The 20153-nt window shown below is 57.5% G+C and overlaps 3 protein-coding genes across 3 annotated transcripts; 1 reads left to right on the top strand and 2 right to left on the bottom strand.

Moving 5' to 3' along the window:
- Window positions 1–1264: 1264 nt before the first annotated feature.
- On the bottom strand, window positions 1265–3346 carry B0H18DRAFT_1118259 (uncharacterized protein; the record flags this gene model as incomplete). The annotated part of the gene is made up of 3 exons (XM_048033758.1): window positions 1265–2295; window positions 2355–3098; window positions 3151–3346. 3 exons carry the CDS (start codon window positions 3344–3346, stop codon window positions 1265–1267), a joined length of 1971 nt encoding a protein of 656 aa, XP_047894373.1.
- A 1327-nt stretch (window positions 3347–4673) lies between these two features.
- B0H18DRAFT_1118260 (uncharacterized protein) lies at window positions 4674–5255 on the bottom strand (the record flags this gene model as incomplete). The annotated part of the gene is made up of 1 exon (XM_048033759.1): window positions 4674–5255. One exon carries the CDS (start codon window positions 5253–5255, stop codon window positions 4674–4676), a length of 582 nt encoding a protein of 193 aa, XP_047894374.1.
- An 800-nt stretch (window positions 5256–6055) lies between these two features.
- Window positions 6056–6566, top strand: B0H18DRAFT_846756 (uncharacterized protein; the record flags this gene model as incomplete). The annotated part of the gene is made up of 3 exons (XM_048039565.1): window positions 6056–6250; window positions 6301–6429; window positions 6474–6566. Coding segments are annotated over 3 exons (417 nt in total), but the record flags the coding sequence as incomplete, so codon positions are not given.
- Window positions 6567–20153: the final 13587 nt, after the last annotated feature.

Consider the following 20153-nt stretch of genomic DNA (forward strand, 5'->3'; position numbering starts at 1 on the left):
GGACGCCGCCCTCAACCGTATTCAAGCCCCGGGCGATACGAACAGCTTCGGAACGAGCGTCGCGGTTAGCGGTGCGGCACTCGTCTAGGAGGCCCTGGAACCGAGTAAGGAGGCTGTCGAGGCTGTCGGACGAAGCGCGGTAGGACGAGAGCTGTAAGGGACGCTCCAAGTAGCGAACCGGAAGGAGGGGACGACCAATCTCTGCGTCGGCCTGCTCAGCGGTGACCCGATTTGGGGCCCAGGCGATCAAAGGGAAGGGTTCGCCCACGTAGCTATGCTGCGACGGAAGAGTGAGGAAGACTTGGTCGAGGTACTCGATCAGCTCCTGCACGTCGGGATAGCGGCGGACGAGCGGAAGGGAAGCGTCGCCGTGGGCAACCGCACGGGAACGAGAGTCGAAGAGCATTCGCTGCGGGGGGGACGGCTTAGAGGGGGATCAGGACGAAGGACGAAGGAAAAGACGCACGATTAACCACCGAGCTCCATGGGCCCAGGCAAGCCATTCGTGGTCGCTATCGGGGTTCAGGCGAGGCTCGACAACACGTTCGTCGCGGAGAAGATCGATGAGGCGGTAGAACCGGGTGGTGAAGACGATGGTGGACGGGTTCGGGGGAGCATCGGCAGGCATCGCAGACGGTGGGGAAACACTGAGAGCTAGGCGGAGGGGGCGGAAGGAGCTGGAGAAGGGTATAGCGAGGCGTCGGAAGGAGGCGGAGGGAGCGGAAGGAGTTGGAGAGGGGGTACGGCGAGGGGTCGGAAGGAGACGCGGCGGGTGCGGAAGGAACGGGAGAGGAGAGGAACGGGTGCCAGCGAGGGTAGGACGTGGGAAAACGGTGGCGGGAGGAGACTTAGAAAGGGGGACAGAAGGAGGGAGGGAGTTAGTTACCTACCACTACCTCTCAGGACTCAGTATCTAGGTTGCGCCGGGCAATCTCAGGCTTCAGGTCTCGTCTCAGGCTCGCGCTCAGGCTAAGGAAGGTCGCATAAGTTAGGCTCAGGCCCAGGATCGAGGAGAACTCAGGTTAGGAACGTCGGAGGGAAGGCTATCGAGTATACCAGGCTCAGGAAAGGCAGTCTTCACTAAAGGACAGCGCGGACGAAGCGTGCGGCACACCTCCCCATTCTCCCTTTTCCCTCTGCGAGGTACCACGGACCTCGCTCGCTTCCTCCGCCAACCGTCAACTGGTACCAACGACCCCCGCCCATCGTTTTCACCGATACCAAGAATTCCCTTCCGCGTCGTCCACGCACCGGGGACTCGCAATCACCACAGCGCGGTGATGTATGGCCCGAGGTCCTCAGACTCGAAGCCGTCTTGGAAGCCTCTTGCGATGTCCTCGTTTGAAGACGTGCGCGCCAGTCGTCCCGGATAGCGGAATCCTCCCATGAACGTAGGAGGCTCATGGGGGGCTGCGATTATGCCGATGGTGCCGTCCGTTGTGGAGATCCACTGGTCTCGGAGTAGAGCGTCGCGCTGCGGAATTGTTATGTCACTGACGCGGTAGAAAGTTGGGTACGCATTCGGTGCAGGTTGGGGGTTCGCAGCGATGGGCTGCGTGATCGAGGCAGATCGGATGTCGTAGACTTTCCTGAGGATCGTATGCGCCATGGTGACGCGTCCGTGGTTCCCGGGGTCGTTCCCGCTGCGGCCCAGGAAGTGGAGGAGAACGCATGGCTCGGGATCAGTCGTCCATACAGCTAGTTGGCTCGGCTCCATGTTTCCGTAAGGCCAGAAGAAGTCATCGCCTTGGAGCGGTAGCCATCCGCCAGGCGGGGGCCGCGTCATCGCACCTGGGGCGGAGAAACCGTGCGCCTGTGGAAGCGGTGCGATAGGACCTGTCGGGAAGGCGGGTTCGGCGGGAATAGCGGGCTCAGTGGGCGGGATGGGAAGGAAGTGATGTATGGTAGGCTCAGTGGGGAAAATAGGCGTGACAGGTGCAGGTGGGAAGTTAGGGAAAGGGCCAGGAGCGTAGTGTACCGGGTGTGGGTGGGAAAAAGTGGGCGGGACGATAGGAGGAGGGCGCTGGTACGTAGCGGGATCGACGTCTCGGGATGCGTTCGACGGTCCGGCCGTCGCATTACGTTGCGGGGCCTTTCCTTTATCAAGAGAGGAGAGAGGCGCGTTGTGAACCTTGGGCGTGTAGAGTGCTGGGGAGAGCGGGTCTCCCTGTCTGCCGAGGAAGGGGTTCATGTCGGCGCTGAGGTTGAACGCAGCTGACGGTTCCCGAGAGGGAGGCGGTCCAACCGGTATTTTGGCGTAGGCGAGACGGGGGGATGTCGCCGGAGTGTATAAGTCTTGTTAGATGTCCGTATGTTAGTATTGGTCATAGGTGGTGCATCGTCGTGCGACGTACCCTCAATGTTTCCTCCTGCGAAGTCCTCGCGGACCAAGACGTACGGACTCGTCTCCTGCTGCGATTGCTCCTCCAGAAAGCGTTGGACCATATAGGTTGCACCCGGAGCTTGACGCACGCGCGGTGGTTGTGCACCGGGGACGCCAGGTCCTGATAGACATCCCGGTGCAGCGAAGATGGGACGCGGACGGTACTCATCAGCGGTGTAGGTAGGGTGCAAGCCATAGAACATACGGATTTGCCCCGTGGAGAGCGGGATTTCGTCGCCTTCGAGCATGACGACGTCGTCCATCTCCATGTCGGACGTCGTAGCCGCTGGTGGGTCGTGGAGGTCATCAACGATCGGCGAAGACGAGATCGAGATCACCGCAGCGCCGGCGCGTTGGGTGGGTGTCACAGGGAGTGTTGGAGCGACGACTGGGTCCTGGATGCGAGGTATGGTGCTGGTCTGCGCTGTTGTCCCGTCTACGTCGGTAGAGACACGGCGGCGCTTGCGCGTGTCGCTGACCGCCCGTGTCGTGGTCGTCGGTGGGTCTGCGGCCTCGGGCGCTGGCACGATGGCGGCGGAGGTGGCGGCTGTAGAGGAGGTGGCAGCCGGGTGTCCTTTGCCCACCGACAGTTTCGCCTTACCGGTTACCGCCGCGCTCTTTTTGGCCCTCTGCTTTTTGGCTTTCTGTTTAGAGGCCGTCAATTTCTTTCCGGACCTCGTGCGGGAGGTGTCTAGCATGGTCTCCGCTTCTTCGGCTTGCGGTAGGAGTCAGGGATGGGAGCGCTTTGTAAAGATGAGTCTGCTTACTTTTAACGACGACCTCTTCGTCGTTGCCTCCCTCAACTGCTGCTACTTCTACTGACGCGGGCCCATTGTCATCCTTTGCGGAATTCGCATCGACTGCAGTGGCGGTGGTGGCGTTCTCGGTCTCGAGGTTGTCGCAGGCGGTAGCCGGCACTTGGTTCGGGGCCGGGAGCGAAGGTGACAGAGGCCTTGCCGCCATAGCAGCGTAAGAGAGCCCAGTGCGTTCCACGGGGGAGATCGCTCGGGGGAGACCCAGGGGTTACCGGCAGGAGAGGCGGCGGAGCTGGCTCCAGTGAGGCGCGAGGGCGGGGAGCGGGCAGGGAGAGATGTCTGGCGTCTGCCGGGCGGCGAACTAGTCCTGACGAGACGAGGAGGCGAATCGGTCCCATCGTTGGAGGCGGATTTGTTCTGGTTCATGCTGGGCAGGAGACAGAGGATAGCAAGATATCTATTGGATGTGGATAGCGCAGCCTCAGGCCTCCTTTTATCCTCATGGCCAAGGATGAGGTAAGAGCTGTTGATGGGTCCACTGCACCGGGCTGTGCGTTGTCGTTTGCGTTCGTTCTGATGGACGTGAGTTTCCAGCTCGCGTTGTAGCAGTCGTGGATTTCAATTTTGTGTGATTTTCTTCTCGCGCTTGTCATCGGGCGTACGACATGGCGGACAGGCGGGTGCGGCCAGATTTTGGTAGGTGGCTAGGTCTATGATTCTCTGTTTAGGAAGAGTTGGCGTGGATTTCCGAGTTTATCGTTTTTTCTCGGGGTGAGTGAGTTGGGAGTGTGTAAGGCATTGAAATCATTGGGATTGAGTGGTGGAGGGCGGCTTAGGTTTTCGTACGCACCCTGACCTCGAGGTATGTTCTGCGGTGTTGGGAGTGTTTAGCACCTGTTAATCGAAATTGGCAATGAATATTTGGCAGGTGTCCCAAAGTGGATGCGGCTTCTTGCCGGCGGGGATTGTGGGGCCTTTGTGCCACATTGGTCTCACGTTCGGGGCTTCCATGTCCAGGGATGGCGCGCATGTCGGGTCGGCTAATCTGTTAGTATGGCGGTGCAGTTGTCCGATCTAGCGAGCAAGGGGTCGCGGATCTAAATTTTTCGCCGCGAGCTTCGGCCTTTCGACCGTTCGCGTCGCACTGGCTCGATCCGTGTTCGTTCCGGCGCTATTGGTAGCGAGATTGGGCTCGGTGAGTTATGTGCTCGAGAGGTATTGGTGCGTACACGATTTCTTTCACCGTCCGTCTTATTGAGTGCAGCGTATTACCTTCTTTCTTTTTACCGTCCCCGGTGCGTGGGATGGCGCGCGTCGTGATATAGGATTTGAGGATACTGTTTCAGTGGCACTTGTAGGGATGTTTCCTAGTTACGCGCGTGTGCTGTGTTGAGAGTGGGCGAGGCGCCCTATATCGAATATGATCGACCGGATGTAGTAGCTTACTGCGGGCGGGACGTGTAGTTACAGTGATCGAGACTACGGTGATTGTTCCTCAGAATCTCGTATTCGGTGCCTGCCATGCCGCCTCTCGGTTAGGGTTCTGCCTCCTCTTCCTCGTCAGATTCAAATTCGTAAGGGCTTTCGTTGCTCTCGCGGATGAGCATGTTCGAGGTGAGAGAGAGGTGTGGGGGTGGTAGGGGCGGTAAGAGGTGGTATAGGGTTGTATGGATTGTTCTGTCGCGACCGGCGAGTCTCGACCATGACGTTGGAGCTCTGATCCCGTAGATCCCCGGTGATCCGGCGAGGGACCACGTGATCCAGTGTCTCCGGAGCTCGGATACTGCTTCGATGAGGCCGGTCCCAGAACGTGATCCTCCGGTAATGAGCACGACCGGTTGGCCGGCCTCGATTTGGGAGAGTGGGCGTTTCTTCACTGTCCACGTCCAGGTTGCACCATTTCGTTCAGGGATTCCATCCACTTCAATCGTCAAGGGATTCGACGCGTTGTGCGAAGGGTGGAGGATGGGGAGGCAACGTGCTGGTGGCGAGGGCGTTGGCGCATTGAGATCTAGGACTGTGGGGGTCCATGGATCAGGGCGCTTTGGTATTCTTGGCCATCTCAAGGAGTGTTTGTATCGTCGATGCGGAGGTTTAGTTGGGGTGGTGGGTGTCATCGCTGCTATCTGGGATTCTTGTCCCCTGATGAGAGGCCAGTTTTTAACAGAGGGCTGAGCGTTTACTTATGACATTATAGCCGGTTGGGAAGATCCGCTGTTACGTTATCATGGAGACACTGATGTATGCATTTTTCTTTTTAGACGCTCATTAACATGATAGTGGGTAAAGGAGAGTTTTGCAACCAGGGTGGAGCACTTGGGAGGGCGGCATCGCAGAGAGGAGGACTCAGTTCCAATCCATTCTTTTCGGACGATATCAGTCGAGTTCTTTGTTTTAGGGGTGCAGCCACAGGTGGCACTTGTGTTTGAGGTTGTTTTGGTGGTGGCCGGAACTTTAATTTTGGCGCCGTGCCCGACGGGTCAGCGCTAGCTCAGTCTAGGGGCGCTCAGTGTAGGGTGGGCCATCGGACCAGTGAGCGTGGTCGTCAGGTACATTTTTCTTTCTGACTTCGTGTATTTTAGGGCATGTTGAGTCTCGTAGTACCTAGAAGTACTCTAACACTCTGGGTGTTAGGAGGAAAGAGGGTGGATTGGCCTCGGTTTCCTCGGATGACGCTCTCAGGCGATATCCTGGTCTACGCGTTTAACAACGGCGACAGACCTTAAGGCCCCGTTCGGTGAGCGAAACCCAGCGAGACTCGGACGCGTCTCGCGCAGAGTCTCGAGCTCTCCAGTGGCTGGCGCTTGTGACGCTTGTGTGACCTGTGTGACCTGTCAGTGACCCCGCGCGATGTACCGCGTCGAGGCGACGTGTCCGCTCGCATTAACATCGCTCGTACCTTCGCTCTTCTCACCGCATGTCCGAAGACACCAAATGGAAGGATGAAGACACACGCGCGCTGCTCCATCACCTGATTGACCGCAAGGCGGAAGCCGGAGATGGAGTGAACTTCCCGAATAGGATCTGGAGTGATGCTGTACAGAAGGTGCAGGCTGTGACGACTGGCGGTGGAGCCAAGACAGCAAAATCATGCAAGGGAAAGTGGAAGCGGGTGCGTGGCCAGCTGTACATGCATACTCAGAAGCTGACAGAGCTCAGCAGCTCCGAGACACATATAAGCTTGTCGAGAAGCTCATGTCACAGTCTGGGTTTCATTGGGACCCGAAGACAGGCGCGAGCATTGACGCAAAATCAGAGTCAGTCTGGCAGACATTCTGCAAGGTGAGTCATGTGTGCTTCCTCTATGAAAAAGCTTGTATCTAACAGATAGATAGAAAAACAAGGGTGCCCAGAGGTTCCGAAACAAAGGCTGGGACTTCTACGACCTCATGAAGGAACTCATGCCTGTCAAGGTGAAGGGGACGCACGCATTCCATCCTGCAGCATCTCAGCAACGTCAGAACGAGGAAGGGGAGAAAGACCACGATGAGGAAAGGGACGAAGATGAAGACGAGGAGAAGGATGAGGATGAGGATGTGCAGGCTGCTGCAGGGAGTGACGCAGGTGCGGATGCGAGGAGCGACATGGGTGCGGGCGCGAGGAGCGACGTGGGCGCGGGCGCGAGGAGTGATGTGGGTGCAGGGAGTGGGGCGGAAGATGCAGATGATGATCGTGCAGATGAGTACTCCTGGCCTGCCACTCCTCCCCGTGGTGCGAAACGTAACCCGCCACCGCGCGCACCGAGCCCTAGTGCCAAGAAGCCCCGAAAGTCCATGGTCAACCTCATGGATGGCATCGGGGGACAACTCGCAGCGTTCAATGAGGTCTTCCGTGATGGTCTTGTTGCGTTGAGTGCGCCTCCGGGTCAGGCTCGGAACCCTGCACCCGAACCTGCTCCAGAGCCCGACCTGGTACCTGCACCAAACCCGTTGCTGAACACACCTTATCGCCGGCGCATCGCTATCAAACAAGTCCAAAAGGAGAGGTTTACACCACGTGAGATTGTCCGCCTCATTGAAATCTTCGAGAAGGATACGTCTGCTGCTGATACATACCTGGCAATGGACGAGGGCGAGATTCGGGATCTTTGGATGGAGAGGAAGCTTGCATTGGACCCTACTTTACTCTAATTCTACGTACATTGCATCATGTTCGGCGAGGCCACGTTCCCGTAATACCCGCTGGTAGTCGTCCCACATCTGCTGTGCAATATGATCCCGTCTGTCATTTGCTTCCTCCTGTTCCCTCCGTGTGGGAAGTCCATCACTGAGATCACCGTACCAGACACCCTGCACAATATCATTGAACTCGGCAAACTCCTCCGGGTCATGCTTCCGGATGAAATTATGGATGCCTGCCAGAGCTGGAGGAATGCGTGCTTGAATATCCATGCCGTATTCAGGTGCGATGACGAGGATCTTGAACTGTCGCTTCAGTACACCAAAGACCCGCTCGATGACATTACGTAAGCATGAATGCCTGAGGTTGAAGAGCTCTTCCTTGTTTGCAGGCCTACACTCTGTCAGAACATGCATACCAAATAAGGAAACATGCTTACCGGATGTCTGCGCGCTTCCATTCAGCCAGATGATAACGCACATCTCGATACGGCACCAGTAGCCCAGCACATGAAGGCAGGCCAGCATCCGCGACATAGTATTTCCCTGGCAGCATAGGAAGGCTCATATCCCTGGCCTCATGGAAGAGAGATGCATCGGTGATAGAGCCTTCCCAGCCACTGAGAATGTACTGGAAACAGAAGTCGAATGAGCAACAGGCAAGGACATTCTGTGTTCATCAGGAAAATCCAGATTCCATAAGTTTGACTATCTGAGCTCTAATTAGTTTCATTGTCCTAATGACAATCTCACTGAGTATGATTAGTACTAATCAGAATAATATGGATATTTTAGTTCATACTCTGAAGGTCTTATTCATGTTAGCCATACTTGTTGGCTAATAGTTCATAATCCTCCATAATCCTCAGCACATTGAAACATAAGTATGACTACTGTTACTGAACAGCTATGTCTGTCAAGATGTTGATCAACATGCAAATCAGAGCTTCTTCTAAAACATCACTGGTGGTCCATTCACAGGGCACAACTGGCCCAGGTCATAGACATCACAAGTGGAATGAGGAGAGTATGATATCAATGTCTCGTACACGAGCTCTATTTAGTATACAGGTATGCAACAGAGGCGAACATCGAGTGAGGGGCTGGTGGAAACAATATATTTGCATGTGGCTAGCTGTCCTTTGAGCAGTGTTCAATCGGCAAGCAGGCAAATGAGCAAACAAATGAATGGGTACGTGAACAAACGGGCAGAACAGCGGGACAACGAGTGAGCCAATGAATGAGTCGGCGGGCAAACAAACGAGGGAGTGTCAGGCCAGTGTGAGCAGGGGAATGTGATGCTAGGATGCGAGAGAGGGAGAGTATTCGACGCACCCACTGATCATACTCTTGGCGCGGCCTGCACGGTGCACGCAGCACATACGCCTCGGCACTCGATGGGATCCGGAGCTGGATAACGCGCGTGAGGGTAGTCGACGCCGCGCGCAGACACGTCATCTCGGATCTGAGCTGTGCGCCGAGTTGTTCTTCGTCTCGGGTCTCAGCTGTGCGCCGAGGCCTCCACGTATCCCGGTCCTTGCCCTCGCCCGCGATCGCGTCGACGAGCTGGAAGGCGGCTTGGATCAGGGTTAGCATAGCAGCACATCAGACAGTGGGGGAAGTGTCTGCTCGATGATGAGATGCTGTCGCGCTGGCTCTGGGGGAGGGCCCGGTGTGGGGCTGGTCAGTGATCGACAGCAGGCGGAAGTACTTCAAGGGAGATGGGTTCGAGAGCACCGCAGGGAGGTCGAGCGCGCCGAGGGGCTTGAGGTTCGTGGCGACGTCCGCGAACTCTAACATGGCCGTGAGCTAGGGCGGGAGGGACGGCTGGTCGGTCGTCTTGGTGAAGGAGAGGTACGCGCGCGGACGCTCTTCAGCTCGTCCTTCGCAATGACGGCGAAGGCGCAGTCGGGGACGGCACTGGCGGAGGCATGCACGCTGAAGGTGAAGTCGAGCTCGGCATTGTCAGCGGCTTGTTAGTCGAGCTCCATGAGGCCGCGCCCGAATTGGTCGGCGAGTTGGAGGGGGTCGTGTCGAGGGCGAAGGGTGACGGTCGTGTGCAGGGACTTGACCGCGCGATGGTCGCTGGAGAAGTTGAATCAGTCAGAGTTGCCGTCGCGGACAAGGCTTTCAGTAATGACGAGTGTGCATCGAACCTCAGCTCCGAGTAGATTTCGAAAGTCTTCGTCATTATACGGCCTTCGAACCGTGTGGAACAACTGGTCGTGTGCGAGGGACGGAGGAGATGAGGGAGTTGACGCGGTCGATCCGCGCGCAGAGCTCGACAGTCAGAGAGCATGGTGACGAGCGCTGAAGTCAATAACAGAGACGTGGGCGCGGACGTCGTCGAGGCGGGCGTGCATGTCGGTAAACTCGAGGTCCGGAAGGCGCGAGCGTACATCTAGCATGTCAGGGATGCGCGCATGAATCTCGTCGGACCCAGGTACGTCCGGTATGTGGGGACGTGGTGGCGTACCGAGGCGGGACAGATGTTCAGAGAGGGGCGCAAGGATTGGCAGACAGTGGTCGTCCGGGGAGCACGGCGAGCACGTCGGTCAGCAGCCCCTGGAAGACGAAGCGGCTATACCATGCGATGTGCTCACAGGGCGCGTGCGCGCACGGTCTTTTCCGCGGATCAAGGCAGAAGTGGGCGAGCGAGCGAAGACCCGAATGAGCGGGCAGACCAGATGGATGAACAGGCGGGCGGATGAGAGAGTGAGGGCGCGAACGAGTGGGCATGCAAGCGATTGAACGGGCAGGCGAGACCAAGATACATCGAACGGGGGCGCACCTGTGGTTTCGAGCCTTTGCGCTCGCTGTAATCTCCCTCTTCCCCGAGTCGCCCTTCAAGCTTCATGCTCTACCCATCCGCTATCTCCTCCTTCCGTGTTCGTTTCTGTATGACCAGGAGATGGCGGGGGGGCTTTGATGCGTGGGGTTCGGCCAAAATGGTTGGTAGTAGCAGTCGTGGGTGAGTCGCGAGTTGAATACGACGGTCCGGTAAGTGAGTGGTCAGATAACCACGCGCATGGCGCGGAGACGTGCAGACGAGCGAGTGTTCATGGATGTCAAGACAGCGTGCGAGTAGGCAGATGGGTCGACGCGTGCGGCGAGTAGTAGGCGGGCGAGATAGGACTTGGGAGTCAGGTCAGGACTCTGGCGCCGGCAGTCGTCGACAGTTCGAGCGCTAAAGACTTGGCGAGTGCCACGTCGCGACGCCAGCGCATCCGCCCTCTCGAGGATTTGCCCATTCGCCCTCCTGTGCACGTCCATCCTCTCGCGCTCGCTCACCCTCTCGTTTACGCCCGCTCTCACCCACCCGCCGCTGTGGCCTACTGCTCCCGCCGCCCGCTTACCCGTTCTCGCTGCCTGCTCACCAGCCCTCGCCGCCTGCTCGTGTAGCTTCGTCGCTCGTCTCGCCCACTGGGACCCGCCTGTCTAGCGCTCTCGCCGTTCTCGGCCACTCACCGTTCTCGACCGCCAGCTTTCCTGTAGGCTGTCTACTGCTCGTTCTCCCACTCGTCTCCTCCTCTTGCCCACCCGCCTGCTCGCTCGCCGACTCGGTAGCACGCTCTCTCCCTAGCTCACCCGTCTGCTCGCGCACACTCCGTATCACTCTACAATAAGGTATTTTACTTGGGTAGGTGTGTCGACGAACCATCGAGTCTACCAGCAGTCCGCGCAGTGTCCGTCCTGCTCTCTCGCGCCCGTCCGCCCGCCTGCCCTCTCGCGCCCGCTCTCACTGCCCGCTCTCACGCGTCTCGTCTGCGGCCCTATCCCCACCCTCGGTAGCTGCCCACTCTCACCTCCGCTGGCTTGCCCACCCTCCCGCTCTTGCTCGCCCGCTCTTTCTTGTCCTCTCGCTCCTCTTGTTAGCTCACGCGCTTGGTTTCTCACTAGCTCGCTCGTCCACCCGCTCTTTCCCGTCGCCTGTCTTGCCCGTCGCCTGTCTTGCCCGCTTGCACCCTCACCCTCCTGCCAGCTCACTTGCCCGCCCGTTCGCTCTCGCCTCTCCCGCCCGCTTGCCCTGTCTGGTCTGTACGCCCTCGCGGTTGCCTGCGAGGTCGATGGCGACAACTTCGCATCTGATGACAACGGTTCCGAGCTCATGAACCTTCTTAAGGCCTTCGATTCGGCCACCAAGTATACTATGCACGACGCGCAGGCCCTCGGCGTGCAGATGCTGCTGCGCGACCACCGGGATCTCTTTCCCGGCGATGTCGAGGTATGTATGTAAGAGTTGCCCTGTATTGATATTGACCTACCCATCCAGCACATTTCTGCAACGGTGCACGCGTTCGAGCGTGCACTACCACGAGCACACTGATAGCTCTAGTCGGAACACGGACTGTAGTCAACGAATGGGCGGCGGTGAGTACAGACATAGACAGATGAACGAGCTGACTTGACGACCGCGATTCGGAGCACGCAGGACCAATGCGGCGCTGCGTGTAGACGCAGCGAGCCGTCAGATAATGGATGAGCAGGTGGAGGAGCGGGCACTCCGGCAAGTGGGCCAGCGGGTGTGTGTGCGGACATGCAGGTGAGTAGGCAATCAGACGGGCGGGTACAGGGCGCGGAGCAGCACTACACAGGCCGACCGCGAGCACGCTGGGTGAACGTCCAGCACGCAGACACGGCTGACGAACAGGCGCACAACCGAGCGGTGATGAGCCCTTAGCTCACCTACCCACCGAAAACGCGATTTACGGTCGGTACGACAGTATACTAAGTCCGTATGGTCGACGCGCTATCCGCCCGTTCGAGGGAACCGTCCGATGTTCGAAGCTCAAGTGTCAATGTTCGGAACCCTTAGTGGCAGAGGCAAGTGGTTTAGAAGCGTCGCTACATTGGTAGGACTCCGGAGCAAGTACATGGCTACGTCAACCTAGCTAGTGACGACCCCGGCAACTCTCGTATCTATGTCCTCGACCACCACACCCGTGACCACCACCCCTACCCCTACGAACAGACGGACCGGTGTCGGAGCCACGATCAGTGTTGACGCGCTCGAGTAGGCTTTCGAGCAACCCGACGAGGGTGCCGTGCGTGCGGCGCTGGTCGACTGCGATGTTGTGAATCGCTCTACCCATGGACTCGAGGTTGTCGGGCAGCTGGCGAAAGTCGGACAGGATCAACGACTCGCGCTGATACTGCAGGTTCGCGAGGGGACGACGCTCGGCCTGGTTGACTTGTTCGAGCAGTACCAAGGTCTCGGACCACGCGATCGTAGGGTAGGGCGAACCTAGGATGTCTCCCTGGTTGCCATCGCGGTGAAAGACCTCGTCGAGGTAACGCATCAACTCGTCGATCTCGGGGAACGACCTAGGAGCAGGAAGCGTATCGTTCGCCAGCAGGATGGCCCGACTGCGGGACTCGAACAAGAATCGCTGTTCGAAGGTCGGTTCGATGGTTCGAACGATAGTCTAAGTTCGGAGGCACGTACAATCATCCAACGGACTCCGTGAGCCCAAGCCAGCCACTCTCCGGGACTGTTGGCATCGTATCGCGGCTCGACAAGTCCCTCGGTCTTGAGGACCTCTAGGAGGCGGTAGTAGCGGGCAGCATACGCTTCGGAAGTTGGGTCGAGGTGCGGCATGTTCGTGTAAGTCAGGCGAACTCCCGCAGCTGTCTCATATCTTCGAGGACTGTCACCGGCCCCGGTTATGTCCTTCGCCGTTCGGGGACGGTCGCCCGTTATGCGGAACCTGCGGAAGGCCGAGTTGGATTCTCTCATGTGTTAGTAGGTCCGGGTCGAGCGTTGTGACATTCTCCGATTGGCTGCTTTCCTTATCACTTTCATTCATCATGTCTTGTATTTCTCTTGGCTCTCTTGGTCTTCGGACCGTATTTTCCTGTATATACTCTGGGACTTGTTCCCTTCGAATCTCAGAGACCCCCTACCCTCTCAATCTCACCTCGCGCCGGCGAGGTTCGTCAGCCAGCCAGTACGTTCGAAAGTCAGCAAGTTCGCCAGTCAGTCAGTACGTTCGAAGTCAGTCAGTCAGTTCGCCAGTACGTTCGCCAGCTCGTAGTTGCCCCGAGAGGCTCTACACTTCTTCTCCTGCCGTCGCTCGCCTCTCTTGTCACCGTTCGTTCGACACGTCTGTCGAAACCCTCCCTCCTACCTCCGAGGCTTAGCCCTCGTCTTCGAACAGTCTTCGACATCTTCGAAGCTCTCCCACGTCGTTCGGAGTCTTGTCCGTCCTCCTCCTTCTTACCTAGACCACTGTACAGTCCCCCGTACATCACATAGACGCAGAGGCCTCGCATACCACTGCTCGACCTCACGGTTGGGTTTTTGTGTGGCTTTTGTGTTCTTTTCGGTCGCGTCATCTTGGAGCCCACCGCGAGGGGGATATAGAGCAAGATTCCGCCGCGTCGGAACTTCGACGTCAACCCTGAAGACTACCGAGACTACGAAAGTCCTCTTCTCGCACTCGCTATCGACAGTCGTCTAGGTCCCGGATCCGCCGCCGCCTTTCGCAGGCATAGCAACCCTCTACCAGGACCTTCGACTATCCCCTCTTCGTCCGAACACGTCGAGCTTGTCCCCGATCACGACGATCAGGAACGCTCCGCTCGAGACCAAGTACCTACTACCCCATCCCATCCCGGACGTGCTCGAAGACTTTCGCTCTCAGACGACCTAGAGTCTCGAGTCTTTGGCTCTCCTCTACCGTCCCTAACGCCGTCGCCGCCTCTCGAAGGAGAGGACCTCAGTTCAGCCACGCCGATCACGACGCGTAGTGGAGCCACCACCTCACGTCTACCTTTACCCACTCGTCGCAGAGCGTCGTTAGCCCCTCCAGGACCAGAGTCGTCCGAGCCGCGAAGGACTTCGACCAGCGACAACCAAAACCCTTCGAACGATCCACCAAATCCTTCGAACCCTCCGAACACTGATACGAACATGTCCGAAGCAGCAGCACAAGCTTCGAAGGCGGCTTCCATGCCTGCCCGCGGTCACTCGACTGCGCCGGTCTTTGATGAGTCAGAGCCCTTCGCGTTCAACCGCTTCTTCCAGGACCTCGAGACCCACTTCACGCGATGCGGGATCACCACCAATGCGGACAAAAGTCATGGGCCGTTCGGTACCCGCCGATACGGGTCTCGGACCTGTGGACGATGCAGCCGACGTACAAGGATGCTACGAAGACGTACGACGAGTTAAGACAGCTCTTCGAACACTCTACCCGGTGCCGACGATCAACACAAGTATTCGACGGACGACCTCGACAAGGTGGTCCAGGAACGTCAGAGGCTTGGCCTGAGCAACGCGCTCGACCTCGCCGCTTATTATCGTGATTTCTACATGATCTCCGAGTACCTCATCGCTCAGGGTTCCCTCTCGACGCTCGAACAAGATCGAAGGTTCCAGCAAGGCTTTCCCCCAGCGCTTTGGGGACCGATCGAACAACGCTTGTTCATGAAGAACCCGACCACTCGAGACGCAAGCCATGGACCTTCGCGCAGATCTACATCGCCGCTCAATGGGTCCTAGACGGCCCTACCCCCGCTTCGACGTTTCAGCAAGTCATAGTCCAATCTTCGAACGTCCCCTCAGGTCCTTCGAACGTCGCACCATCTAATTCGTCCGGCGTTAAGAACGAAGACCTCCTACCAGTCTTGCAGACGCTGATCAAGACTCTCGAGGCTCAGCAGTTTAGGAGTCGGTCCCCCGGACCACCAGGCGGTAGAGACGGCCCTCACTGCTTCTACTGCGGTCGTTCGGGCTGTCGCATCAACGACTGCGAAATGTTCGAAGACGACGCCAAGAAGGGCTTGTGCCGGAGGAACCCAGACGGCAAGGTCGTGTCGTTCGACGGTCGATTCATGAGCAGGAGAGAGGGCGAGACCCTCCGTGACGCCATCTATGAGTACGCGCGCCGCACCGGCAAGGTCGGACTTAACGCGAACGCTTCGAACGGTTCGGGCGGTGCCACCAAGGTTCGACTACCTCCCAGCTACTCTACGAAGCGATCGAGACCCCACCGACCGCGACGTACGCCTTAGACATTGGCGAGACCCTCGAACGTATGCGAGACCAGCTGTCACATATCACGGAGGTCTACGCCCAAGAGCAGCGGAAGAAGCACGTGTTCGACGGCGTCATGATTGACAAGAGGCCGCAGCGTTCCACGGCCCGTCCTGCGAACTTGCCCACCGATAAGTCACGAGCTCCGGACTCCCGAGGCTCTTCGAAGGAGCGTACCGTGCGCTTCGCTTCGCCGCCTGTGTCGAGCCAGCAAGCAGCACCGATCGAGACCCCAACCACGCGTTCGAAGAGTGCAGAGCGTACCGGTCCACCGCCGAGAGCTTCGACGCCACCTGCAGACTCTAGGCCGAGCGTCCAGGCCTCGGCGCCACCAGCGCAGTCAGTGCCCGACAAGGAGAGTCCGATCCATCCCTTCGCAAATGTTCGGGACGCGACCTATGCACCACCGACGACCCGAAACTTCGGAGCAGCGCCTACGAAGTTTAAGAACCGGGACGGCTCGTATACGAATCTTGCACCTGTGTTCAGGCCCAGCTGGCCGAGTCCGTCTTCAAGCGGTCGATGAGCACGCCAACGGTCCCGCTGACCATCGAGGAGCTGTTGAGCATCTCGCCCGAGCTTCGGAACCGCTATCGCGAAGCTGTGACGCCCCGAAGAGTGACGCATGACTCGAACCCGACCTCGACGAACATGGCTGCGTTCGAAGAACTTCCGACACACGACCCGCGTTAGTAGACTGCCACGACAACGAGCTCGACCCAGACGCTACCATCATCCCAGACTCGTACGAGACGTACCTGAGGGTGTTGCCTCGAGGCGCGATACCTAGCGAACTCACTGTCGCGGCGAGTCCCATTCGCTTCGAACGATCGACCTCACGATCGATCGTAAGGAGAAGGTAGCCTGCATTCTCGATCCCGGTTCCAGGTCATCTGCATGTCGGAAGCACTGTGCTATCATCTCGGTTTATCGTTCGACCCGACCATCGTCTCAGCATGCAATCCGCGAACGGTGGAGTCGACCGCTCGCTCGGCCTTGTTCGAAACGTACCATGTCAAGTCGGCCCGATCACCTTGTATCTCCAGATCCACGTCATCAAGCGCGCGTCGTACGACGTACTGCTAGGTCGACCATTCGACGTCATCACTGAGAGCCTGGTGAAGAACTTCGCCGACGAGAATCAAACCATCACCCTGTTGTGCCCGAACACGTCCGAACAGATCACGGTACCTACGATGCCTCGAGGACGTCCGAAGTTCCAAGAGGTTTTTCAGAAGAGGCAGTCGGGACTTTTGAACACGTAGTTCAAGCCGACGATGACGAGCAAGTCGCGCTTGTGATCGACTTCGAAAACGATACCCCGTCCATTTCTGCCTATGCCAACATATCATCTCTCGAAGACCCAGTTCTCGCGGCTACGTATCTCTCCGTTCCACATACCTATTCCAGTTTTGTTTTCGATGAAGTCAGGACAGCCACCGAGGCTACGAGATCGACTCAGCATACCCCGTCATACCTTCGAAACCTTCGAACACGCATACATCTTCGACCACTTCTCCGAACACATTCTCTCGTTCGAACGACTCACCTACGTATACCCGCACCGGCCATACCCACGACAGTACCGACTCGTCCGAGGATGCTCCTGATGTGTCCACATTCGCACAGGCAAAATCGAAGAAGAAGTACAAGCCGGTCGCACTCAAGACGAGACCTGTTCTCGGGTCCGTCCCCGAACAGTTTCGTATCGTTCGCGACATCAAGGGAGATCCGCTCTCTACGATGCGTGAACTCAACCCCAACCCACCTCCTTTCAAGCCCGAAGGTCGCTACACGGCCGAAAGGGCAGCTGTCTCGGATAAGCTGCACGACGATGATCTGTTACAACCCGCCGAACGCGATCTACTTCACCACTTCATGGCTACGAACAACGACGCGTTCGCGTGGTCAGACAACGAACGTGGCAACTTCAAGTCCGAATATTTCCCACCATAGACTTTCCTGTGATCCCGCACACGCCTGGGTCCAGAAGAACATCCCTATCCCTCCTGGTCTGTACAAGGAGGTCTGCTCGATGATTCGTCGCAAGATTGACTCCGGGTCTACGAACCTTCGAACTCGTCGTACCGTTCGCGATGGTTTTGTGTTGTTAAGAAGGATGGCAAGTCCTTGCGGATTGTTCACAGTCTCGAGCCTCTCAACGCAGTCACGATCCAACACTCTGGTGTCCCGCCGACTCCCGAACATCTCGCCGAACAGTTCGGAGGACGAACGTGCGGAGGGATGCTAGACCTCTATGTCGGCTACGACGAACGCTATATCGCCGAAAGTTCGAGAGATCTCACTACGTTCCAGACACCGTACGGAGCCATGCGACTTACTACGCTTCCTATGGGGTGGACAAATGCAGTACCCATCTTCCACGACGACGTAACCTATATCTTCAGCCCGAAACTCCCGAACACACTGTACCCTACATCGACGACGTTCCGCTCAAAGGTCCGGCTAGCGACTACGGTGGCGAAGTCATCCCGCAGAACCCTGGCATTCGAAGGTTCGTCTGGGAACACTTCCAGAACCTTAACCGGATCGTCACTCGAATGCGCTACGCTGGTGGAACGTTTTCGGGAGTCAAGAGTGTGCTGATAGCTCGAGAGATCATGGTCATTGGCCACCGTTGTACGCCCAAGGGCGCCTGCCTGACGAATCTCGAGTTGCGACCATCCGAAACTGGGGCGCCTGTCAGACCTTGTCCGATGTTCGAGCGTTTCTCGGCACGATCGGAGTGTGCAGGATATTTATCAAGAACTTCGCGCACCGGGCCGACGCGCTCGTCGTCTAACAAGGAAGGATATGCCCTTCGAATGGGGCCCGCACAACAGCAGGCTCAGGACGACTTGAAGCAGGCCTTGCTCGAAAGCCCAGCACTTCGTTCGATCAATTACGACTCGACGGCACCTGTTATTCTGGCCGTCGACACGTCCTTCATTGCAGTCGGATTCCTCCTATGCCAGTGCGACGAGGAAGACGCCAAGCGCAGGTACTACAGCCGATTCGGGTCAATCACGCTCAACGACCGTGAACGTCGATTCTCGCAACCAAAGCTTGAAATCTATGGACTATTCCGCGCTCTTCGAGCGCTTCGAATGTATGTCATCGGGATTCGAACCTGATCGTGGAAGTCGACGCTCGATACATCAAGGGGATGCTGGCTAATCCCGATATCGCACCGAGCGCGAGCATTAATCGCTGGATTGTCTCAATTCTCACGTTTCACTTCACTCTCGTGCACGTGCCCGGGACCTCGCACGGGCCGGATGGACTGTCCCGAAGAACGACGCAACCAGGCGACGACCCAGTAGACGAAGACGACGCGTTCGAAGACTGGATCGACAACATGTACTCGTTCGTGCACATGATACAGCCTTATCCCACCCTCTCCCGCCCTTCGAACGTTGCGGTGCTCGTGTTGACCGAGGACGGTCAAGATTTCAGTAAGGGGGAGGATGACGACGACTACGCGATAGTACCACGCTCGGACAAAGCTCGAAAGCTAGACGCACGTGTCGAGCAAGTCAAGCATTTCCTGATGACTCTGTCGAAGCCAGACGGACTTTCGCAACGAGCGTTCGAGGCGTTCTACAAGTACGCGACGCAGTTCTTCGTCACCGGGGATCGACTCTGGAGACGAAATGGTCAGGGCGCGCATAAGGTTGTCCTACCACCCGAGCGAAGGCTTCGAACATTACGCGAGAGCCACGATAGGATCGGACACCGTGGAATCCACGCAACGATCGTAGCAGTCTCCGAACGCTTCTGGTGGCCCGATCACAAGTCCGACGTAGGCTGGTATGTTCGAACGTGCGACCTATGTCAGAAGCGTCAGTTACGACAGATCCTCATCCCACCGACGGTCGCGATGCCAGCCGGACTATTCATGAAGGCGTTCTGCGACACGATGTTCATGCCTGTTTCGGGAGGCTATAAGCTCATAGCGCAAGCGCGCTGTTCTTCGATCACGTACCCGAAGCCCGAATGCTTCGAAGAGAGACGGCTCAGACCCTTGGCGAATGGCTATATCAAGACATTGTCTGTCGCTGGGGTACGCTTGTCGAACTAGTCTCCGACAACGGCGGACCCTGGGTCAAGGCGCTCGAGTACCTCTCGAAGAAGTATCACATCAACCATATCAGGATCAGTGGCTACAACTCGCGAGCGAACGGTATCGTCGAACGTTCGCACTTCGACATGAGACAAGCGTTGTTCAAGGCAGCAGACGGAGATCAGTCGCGCTGGTCACAAGTCTTCCATCAGTACTGTGGTCCGAACGCGTAACGACTCGTCGAAGATGGGATGTTCGCCGTACTTTGCAGCACAGGCACGCACCCGATACTGCCTCTCGACGTCATCGAAGCAACGTACCTTGTCCCACCGCCTGAGACAGCACTCGACACTACCGACTTGATTGCCGACGAGCCATAGCACTTCAGAAACGGTCGGAGGACCTTTCGAAGATCTACTCAAAGGTCTACGAAGCGAGACGTGAGGCTGCCGACGCTTCGAACGAGAGCACCAGTACACGATCGAAGACTTGACTTCCACGTGGGGACTTAGTCCTCGTCGAAACACAGCGATAGAGAAAGCCTTGAATCGTAAGATGCGTCCACGTACCAAGGCCTATGGTCGTCGTATCTCGAAACCGAGGAGGTGCCTACATCATTGCTGAACTAGATGGCACGGTCCTCGACAGACCTATGCCGCTTTTCGAGTCATTCCCTACCTTGCTCGAAGATCGATCACGATTTCACTCGAACACCTGGATGTACCCTTCGAACGCTTGCGTGAAATGGAACAGTCAGACACACTGGGCGATGACGAGCCAGACGCGTCCGGCTTAC

Source organism: Fomitopsis serialis, assembly GCF_022376445.1.
Source record: "Fomitopsis serialis strain Sig1Antser10 chromosome Unknown B0H18scaffold_26, whole genome shotgun sequence".
Lineage (NCBI taxonomy): Eukaryota > Fungi > Basidiomycota > Agaricomycetes > Polyporales > Fomitopsidaceae > Fomitopsis > Fomitopsis serialis.